The 9640-nt window shown below is 46.6% G+C and overlaps 1 protein-coding gene across 1 annotated transcript; it reads right to left on the bottom strand.

Moving 5' to 3' along the window:
- Positions 1-1696: 1696 nt before the first annotated feature.
- NDUFB4 (NADH:ubiquinone oxidoreductase subunit B4) lies at positions 1697-4058 on the bottom strand. Its single transcript, XM_039717993.1, has 3 exons — positions 3803-4058; positions 3411-3557; positions 1697-1862 (listed from the first exon to the last, which is right to left on the bottom strand). Exons 1-3 carry the CDS (start codon positions 4001-4003, stop codon positions 1797-1799), a joined length of 414 nt encoding a protein of 137 aa, XP_039573927.1. The 5' UTR covers positions 4004-4058; the 3' UTR covers positions 1697-1796.
- Positions 4059-9640: the final 5582 nt, after the last annotated feature.

Below are 9640 nucleotides of genomic sequence, written 5' to 3'. Positions count from 1 at the left end.
TTTAGGAGCTATTCTGCAGAGAATAATACGGGTTTGCTTTAGTTAAACTAGCAGAACAAGCTGCAGAAACTGGTGCAAAAGGGTTGCTGGGAGCACATATGGGATTGCAAAACCTAGCACTGACTAGTCCAGTTTCTGTACACAGCATTAGTGCCAAGCTCCGTGCAGCCTGGATGTTTCATGGCCCACACATGAAGAACTGCAATAGGAAACACTTAAAAAAATTAATTTAAAAAACAAAAACCAAAACCAAACCAAACAAACAAAAAAACCCAAAAAACAACAAAACCCCACACAAACAGAAAAAAAAATCCCCCAAGCAACAAACCCACCATCAAAAAGAACCCATACAGTGAGAGTGATTTTATTGTGAGGGTGACTGAGCATGGGCACAGGTTGCTCAGGAAAGTTATGGAGTCTTCATGTCTAGAGATACTCAAAAGCCACCTGTACATACATGGTCCTGGACAACCCACTTTAGACAGCCCTACTCGAGCAGAGGGCAAGACCCAGATGACCTCCAGAGATCCCTTCCAACCTCAGCCACTTAGTGATTATGTGAAAAAGCTCATCAATTCACTCTGCTGGAGACTGACTGCAAATGGCCCACATTTACATCTTCATCATGCAGGAAAAGAAAGGATGCAGTAGACCTGTTTTTGCTAGTGACTGCAAATGGCCCACATTTACATCTTCATCATGCAGGAAAAGAATGCAGTAGACCTGTTTTTGCCGACTTCACACTGGCTGCTTTCCCAGCAGTCAAAGGGAAGTTTTCAACTTTTGTATCAGACTGAGCTTCTGGCATGAACCTCAGTGTCTGGGAAGAAACCAGTTCCATAACCTCTGAAGAATGAGGGTTGTTTGCATCATGATGGCACCTACTGGCCATGTAAAAATTCAAGTATGCATCAAAAATCTTTTCTTTGCACTCATACCTCAGTACACTGACAGTAACAATTCCACAGTCCTCTATACCAGTTGATCTGGGCATCAAGAACTTGTGTTCTTATAAGAATAAACAGAAAAGGCATCTTTGCAGGCATAAGATTCAGTTATGCTTGATGGTGGATTTTTTTTTTTTTGGAACATAGCCCGCTTACAGGGATGAATTCTCCCATACTACAAGATAGTCAGTGTCAAAGTAAAACTCCTAATCTTGTACTTTTTGTCTCTCATTCACAGGAACCACAGAACTGGAAGTTCTGGTTACATACAGCATGACAACATTGAGCCCACTATTTCCAAATCTCTTACTAGTAAAAAATAAAAGTTTATTACAGTAAACAAACACACAGTTGAGGCTTGTAGTTCATCAGGGAAAAGAAAAATTAACTCAACTTATTGAGAGCAGTCAGGCAGACTCCTAAGTTCTTAAAAATGATTCATACAACTTGCCTATTATCCAGTTAGGGCAAACCACACAGCCAAGGTGACACCAAGAAGAAACATCTGGAAGGCAAGCAGTAGTTCCTTTAGGAAACTGCTTTGGTCTTGCTTAGCATTTCAGCATGCTAGTAATTTTAAACTTCAACCTTCCTGGACAACAGCAACTTCCATGGTTTAAAAAGATCCTCGGTATGTACACCAAAAGTAGAGTGGCTGAGTTCCAGACACCCTCTCTCTATCCATCTGGTTCAGATACAAAGATCCTACAGTTTTGCACTTCCCAGGATTTTTAAAGATGCAAGACAACCAACAAGCAATTAAGATTTATTTTTGTGACAGAGAAATGTCATCACATAATGCATCTTATTTTATTTATGTCCCAAGAACATCACTGCAGTTCCAGGGCCTTAGAAGAATACACTGAGCGGCGATCGCTTGTATTTACCTTCCTCGATACGCTTCTTTTTACGATCCTGTGGAAGAAAGAGAACATTTATCACCTTCCTGCTAGAGAAGGTCTTTCAATCAGCCTGGGATAACAGAGCAGCAGTTCTAGTATTTCACCATATAGGATTTTAAGGGTGTTTTCTACCCTAAATGATTCTTTGAGCACAAGCTGTTTAAAAGTAAAAGATAACAAGGCACTTAGCTTCACCTGCTGAAGACCTGCTCAGATTGACCTCACGTCCAGGCACTCTCACAGGCCAGCAGAGACCAATTCCTGTAAGGCGTTTTTCACCAAACTGGTTGTGTCTCATCATTTGTACCTTAGTTTCTATCTCCTCCTTCTGGCTGAATAACCCAGCTGAGAGATCTAATTATGGAGAAACTTCTTAAAAACTTGCCTAAAAGCACCTGTGCTCTCTTCCTACCCATTTGTACCTCACTCTGCAGTTATGGACCTTTCTGATAGGTACCATTACAGTACACAGGCACTGTAGATAATGGTCAGATTCCTTCTGCTGGATAAAACCAGAAGATTTACTTAAAACCTGGTAATTTATCTCTTGCTTTCCCAGACATAGAGCAAACATTCCTCAGAGAAAAGACTATGACTACCGTGCCTTATGCACTACCAGGAAAACAAGAAGAATCCCCAAACATCACTAAAGGAACCACAATAAAGGAAAGTGAATTATCCTGGATACCAATTAAAAACTTCAGCATGGCAAAATACTGCAGAGATATTGAAGTCTCAAGAACATTTATATCAAGATGTTCAGCATGTTTCCTACAACCTGAATTTTCAATTCACTCTAGCAAACAACATTTCCTACAAATATTCTGTTAATTTATGTTAGTGCTTCGTGGTTTATGATTTGATCTAAAACGCTACTTCTGTGCAAAAGAGGGAAATAAAAGTGGTTTACAACAGCCACAAATTCTCTACTAAAAACAGCCACTGTCTACCTGTTAGCATTTTTTATGTATGTATATAGCTGAGTTTTTTCATAATGATCTACCATTCCTTAGATTCTGACACGCATAGTTTAGGAGTTAGAATGGAAGGAAGATAAAGCTTCCAAATTATTAGTGTCCAGCTGAGATCAGACACTGCAATTGGTATAATTACTGCTCCCCATTTGCTTCACTAAATTAGAGAAATTGTCAAGCAACTGCACAGAGATATTGTTAGGTCTGCCATCCATAAGCTTCCTGTGTATTTTGAGTTCAAAAAGCATAGTTAATGCACGTCAACTGCTGAAAATAAGAGTAACTTAGGATTAATTTTCACACAGTGCTACAGAAAACTTTGTGACTGCAAAACAGCCTGATCAGGCAGACTGTGACTGGCCATGCCCCCAAGGGTAAAATAAAGGGCTCTCAGAAAAAGATGCTGCAACCAGTAACAGGGTTTGAGACAGCAGGCTGGCTACAGCCTTCCTCCCCTCACTACATCAATGGTATTAATCATTCTTAGGCGCATGAGGATCTCACAAACTGAGACTCCAAGCAGATCTACATTTTACAAGCTGGTGTTTGTGGTGTTCGCTGACGCTCAGCGTTCTCGGCCGACTTACCCTGTCAGCTTTTAACACAAAGATCCAGAACAGGAGGGGGCCTAACCCATAAACAGCTCCTAGAAAGGACGTCGTGGGTGTCGGACGGAAAGTAGGGTAGACGTTCTGCGACTTCGCATAGGCCCAGCGGATCAAGGCGGGATTTTCCTGGGGTGCAAAGACAACAGCGGTGAGGCCCGCGGGGCCCTGCAGTGAGCCCCGCACCCGGGGACTGCGGCCAAGGCACACCGGGAAGGGCACCAAGGTCACGGGGAGGGCGGGCAGCGCCCCGCCGCCCCGGCCCCAGCCCCGGCCCCAAGCACGGCCGCAGGCGCGGGCCCCGCTCCGGGACGCCGCCGGGTGAGGCGGGCGAGCCCCGCGCTGCCCCCTCGGCCCCCTCGATCCCCACTCACGATGACGGCGGGCGCGCCGGGGTCGTTGAGCTGCAGCAGGTACTGCCGCTTGAGGCGGGAGCGGATCGCCAGGCGCTCGGCCTCGGCGCGGAGCTTCTCCGGCGATGTGTCGTAGGTGACGGGGTCGAGCTCGGCGGGCAGCGAGACGAAGCGGTTCGGCCTGTACAGCTTGGCCGCCGACGGAGGCGGTGCCCACGCCATCTTGGAGAGCCGGCCCTGCCGGCGGCGGGGGCGGTGCCGGCCCGGCCCCGCTCCGCCCTCTGCGGGAGCAGCGACCTCCCCTCACGGAGCCGCAGCATGGTCTGGGCTGCCGCGGCGGTAAAGTTCGTTCTCTTCAGCCCCGCTGCCGTGAGCAGGGACGGCTTCCACTAGACCCGGTTTATCAGTGCCCCATCCAGCCTGGCCGTGAACGCCTCCAAGGGATGGGGCATCCTCAGCTTCTCTGGGGAGCCTGTGCCAGTGCCTTACCACACTCAGGGTAAAGGATTTTTTTCTGTAATATCTAACCTAAACCTACTCTTTTGATTCGAACCCGTTCCCCCTCCTCCTGTCACTACATTCTGTTGTAAATAACCTTTCCCCATCTTTACTGTGAGTTCCCTTCCAGGTACTGGAAGACCACAATTAGGTCACCTCAAAGCCTTCTCTTTCCCAGGCTGAACAAACCCAATTCTCCCAGCCTTTCCTCGTGGGAGAAGTGCTCCATCCCTGTCATCATCTTGTTGGCCTCCTCTGGATTCACTTCAACAGGTCCATGTCCTTCCTGTGCCAGGGGCCCCAGGGCTGGATGCACTTCCAGGTGGGATCTCGCAGAGCACAGGGGCAGAATCCCCTCCCTTGTCCTTTGGATGCAGCCCATGCAGGACACGTTTGGCTTTCTGGGCTGTGAGTGCCCGTGGCCGGAGCATGTCCAGCCTCTCACCCAGCAGCACCCCCAAGTCCTCCTGGGCAGAGCTGCTCTCGACCTGTTCATCCCCCATCCCGTGTTGATACGGGAGTTGCTCTGACTCAGGTGCAGCACCTTGGTCTTGTTAAACCTCGTGAGATTTCCGGGTATCCACTTCTCCAGACTGTCTTGGCCTTACCTGGCCTCACCTGCTGTGGCTCAGGGCATGTCAGGGGAAGGTTTTGTTCTCACAGTAACAGTCCCAGCAGGTCAAATTTTCTTGTGCCCTGCAATTAAAATTGCCTTGAGGATGAGTCACAGGTCAGGAGTGTTGACCTCTTTGAGCCTGTTGGGACACGGGGGTGCCATTGCTGTGGGGGTGTTTACTGCCCTTTTGAACAGTATTTCTGTGTTTTAGAAAGTGTAGTTAACGTATGTCAAACTGCTGAAAATAAGTCTCTTAAAATTACAGGATCATGGAATCACAGAATATCCTGTGTTGGAAGTGACCCAAAAGGATCATTGAGTCCAACTTAGCCCTGCACAGGACCATCCCCCCACACCATCTGCCTAAGAGCATTGTCCAAACACTTCTTGAACTCTGTCAGGCTGGGTGCTGTGATCACTTCCCTGGGGAGCCTGTTCCAGTGCCCAACCACCCTCTGGGTGAGAGAACCTTTTCCTAATATCCAACCTAAACCTCCCCATGGTCAACTTTAGGCCGCTCCCTTGGGTCCTGTCACTGTTTGCCAGAGAGAAGACATCAGTACCTGCTCCTCCACTTCCCCTCATGAGGAAGGACTGCAATTAATTTACACTGTCAGTGCTACAGAGAGCTTTGTTATAGCTACGTTTGAACATTAATTCATTTTTGAACTGAATAAAAAATCCCTACGTCTGAACAGTATTCCATGTTGCACAAGAGATATGTTGCAGGCAGAGTGGTACTTGCAAAATCCCACAGTTACTGGCTTTCAGCTTCAAATTGTCCCTTTGATTCTTTAACCAAGGCTGAGCTGACTGGACAAGCTGCCAGGTAACCTCCAGGATTCTCAAGAGGTGACTCACCACCTTGACGGACACTATTGACAGGTTCAGGATTCACCCTCTGCTTGGTGAACACTGGGCAAAGAAAACAAGGGTTTGACCTCGCACTGCTTTTGGCCAGCGTGTGCCCAGGTGGCCGAGAAGGCCAATGGCACCGGGCCTGGATCAGCCATGGTGTGGCCAGGAGGAGCAGGGCAGGGATTGTCCTCCTGTACTTGGCACTGGTGAGGCCACACCTCGAGTGCTGTGAACAGTTCTGGGGTCCTCTCTGCAAGAAAAACATGGAAGTGCTGGAGCGTGTCCAAAGGAGGGCAGTGGGGCTGGTGAAGGGTCTGGAGCACAAGTCCTGTGAGGAGCAGCTGGGGTTGTTTGGCCTGGAGAAGAGGAGGCTCAGGGGAGACCTTATTGCTCTCAGTAACTGTCTGAAAGGAGGCTGTGGCCAGATGTGGAGTTGGTCTCTGGTCCCATATAGCAAGTGATTGAACAAGAGAAAATGACCTGAGGTTTAGATTTGATATTAAGAATAATTTTTCACCAAAAGGATTATCCAGCACTGGAACAGGCTGCTCCAGGAAGTAGTGAACCTTCTCCATAGATATTCAAAAGACATGGCATGTGGGGACACTGTCTACTGATGGACTTGGCAGTACCAGGTTCATCACTGGACCTGATGATCTTAGAGTTATTTTGCAACCTTAATGATTCTTAGGCTTTGTCTTTAAGAAGTTTTTGTCCTGTTGATATTCAGTACTTTGGTCTCCAGTGATATAAAGGAAGACAATGCAAGTTGTCTTTATGGAAACAAAGTAGCCAATAAACAAGTTCACTATTGTGTTTTCTTCTTCTAGTGATAACAGTGATAGTTATGCTGATTGGGACCCAATAAGTTAATGGCTGTGCATATATAGTTATGGCTTGATTCAGACTGTGGTAACTGCAGACTCGGGTAATGTTGGATGAGGGATTACAATTTCCTCCTAAGCATACACAAAATATTACTGCTGACTTTATTTAAGATACTGTGCTTTGGCACTGCAATAATAGAGCACAAGCTCTTCCTCACATCCTACAATTTCACTCTTTTTCTTAAGCACTTGGAAAATAAACAACCTCCTTTTGGTCTGAACAGCTGATTAGGAGTTGTGACTTGCTTTCAGCGGGATGAAATACAAGTTGGATGTTTCTGCAGTTTGTGTACCTTGAGCATCCCCACCATAACACGCTGCATTAGATGCATTTCCCTCTCTCAAGTACAAGCCTATAGTCCTCTCAGAAATCTCTCCAGCTTTTGCACCCTCATTTTCTTCACAAACATGTGTCTGCAAATCCAAGTGAAAAACAAGCTGCTTCATTCACAGTCAGCTCCCAGGGAAGTACTTAATATGCCCTGTTGCTTTTTCTCCCAGAGCTTTCAGCTTGGGTCAGTGGCTCCTATAGCATGGAAAAATAAACTCCCTTTACTTCCCATTTTGTGACCATTGGATTTAGTGAGCTTTTTGTCTCCAGCTCCACAATTTGTGTCTCTTCATAACTGCCATGTAGAGAGCTGCTTTAGCAGCACGGTACCTATACCAGCAGCACTGCCATGTGGCACTCCTGTGGTACTTTCATCTCTGAGTGTTCCCAAAGACTTGGCAGCCTGTGTCTCCCAGCCTCTGCATGGCTTGCTGCTTTTAAAGCTGCTCCTCCCTGCTCTCTCTTATTTCTTAATAAAATGACACGTGCAGCCTTGAAACAGATTGATTCCTGGCAGAAGCAGGACTGCAGATTGGATTAGCAAACTAGGAAGGGTTAGCTGCTCTGTGGGAAATAATGGGGTTTTTTCCCTCTTTGCTGTATCACAGAGTGGAACAGAAGAACCCTGTTCCTGCAAATCTCCCAAAGGACTTCAAAACAGCCAGATGCCTTTGCCCCAATCTGCTGACTCCTGAGGCCTGTCTGTAGTGGTGTGTGATGGTTCCTGTGGGCAGGAGCAGAGATGGTCTCACGGTGAAGTCACTTGGCAAAGACAGCGGGTTCAGCTCCAGCCCTGTGCAGAATCTTTGTGATCTTATCAGTGCTGTCCAAGCTGTGCCTCTCCCCAGAGCTCATAGCTGTGAGTGTGCATGCTTGGCATGCAAACAGTGCTGGAATTAATTCTACTGGGAGAAAAACAGAAGGTACAAAGCAACATTTCCATTAACAATGTAATGTACTGTATTAGAAAACCGAGCAGCCAGCTGCTATGCTGAAAACACCTTTGCATTTCATCTCTAGCCGCTAACTCATCCTCCCTCCCAAAGGATCAAAATCCTCACAGGAAGTCTTTTCTGAGAGATGGCACCTGTTTCATGGGGTAAGAAAATAACTAAATCCCTTCCAGAGAAAAATATTCTCTGACCCTGAAGCCTGTGCATTTCAATTTGTTGTTTTCACTCTTCCAGGGTGAATTTGTGCACTTTCTTTGTTTTGTAACAGCCATGTTTCTAACTTTAGAACACATCCTTCAGCAAAAGCCTGAGTCACCAATAGTCAGTGTTTCACCCTTGCATAAAGCAATGCAGGACAAAGACAGAAATGCTGCAGACAAAGCACTTGACTGAAATCAGTGATTGTTTTTTCTCCTGCTGACAGGAACTGCTGCTCCCAGGCAGAAATTCTGCAGTGACAAACTGTCCTCCTGTGCAGACCTCCTGCATCATCTGCTCCTCCTGGACCACCCTATGGCAGCCGCTGAACGCAGTCTTGCTGCTACTGCAAACCACCTCTGAAACAAAAGATTTTGCAAGAATGAACAAGACCCTTCTTGTCCCTGTTTTGTCAGCCAGATCTTGAAGCTCCTTTGACTCTCCTCCTGACTGCCAGTGTTGACCTAAAGCAAGCAGCAGGAATGTAAAATAGGCTCTAGTAAGGGCGGGGCCAGTCTCAGTAGGGTAGCATAGGCTTGAACTAGAATATGCTGGTCGTAAAACCACATCCTCGTGGGCTCACACACCAAGGCTTAACAGGTAAGACCCCAAGTGGTTTTTCTTCTTTTTAATTAGGACTGATGTTTATTGAATGTTCAAGGTTGGCAGTATTAAGTGAAATTGACAATTCTCCTATAAAAATGCCTTTGCAGTTTTCATCGTCTGTTTTCTTTGCCATCAGCAGTAACCAAAATGGAAAGAACAGTCAAGAAAATTAATCTTTGTCCAGAACCCCATGGAGGGTTGGCCTTGACTGACTGTCAGACATCGACCCAGCTGCTTTTTCACTCCTCTCCTTGAAAGAGCTGGGGGAGAAAATGACATAGAAAATCTCATGGCTTGATAAAAGTGCGGTTGTTAAGAAAAGCAAATGCTGCACATGGAAGCAAAGTAAAAAGACGAATTCATTCACAACAACCCATCAGTAGGCAGATGTCCAGCTGTTTTTTGGGAAACAAGGCCTCAATAGGCATAGCAGTTGCTTGGGAAGACAGATGACATCACCACAAATGTCCTCCCATCATTCTCCTTTTCTTCAAGTTTTATTTCTAAGGAGGACATCATACGGCATGGGATATCCCTTTGGTTATGTGAGTCAGCTGTCCCCGTTATTCCTCCTCCCAGTCTCTTGCCCATCTCCAGCCTACAGGCCTTCAAAGTTGTTAGTGGGGTGATGGAGAGAAAGCCCTGACCCTGTGCTAGCACTGCCCAGCAATACCCAAACCCAAGTGCTACCCGTGCTCTTTTAACCACAGATGAAAGGCACAGACCCTATAGGCTGCTGTGCAGAAAGCTGAGTCCATCCCAACCAAACCCAGTACAAAGGCAGTTTGAAAGCTGTCTGACACCACTGAATTTCAGACTGTTCTCATACAAGGTAGCCTGAAATCAGACACACTTCTATGACACTCTTTGATTGAAGCTGCAAATAGCTTCCACCTAGAGTTTAAAGTAATC

Source organism: Passer montanus, unplaced genomic scaffold (genome assembly GCF_014805655.1).
Source record: "Passer montanus isolate IOZ18808 unplaced genomic scaffold, ASM1480565v1 scaffold39, whole genome shotgun sequence".
NCBI lineage: Eukaryota > Metazoa > Chordata > Aves > Passeriformes > Passeridae > Passer > Passer montanus.
The sequence above is the reverse complement of the archived record's forward strand: the minus strand, read 5'-3'. Positions and strand labels throughout refer to the sequence as shown.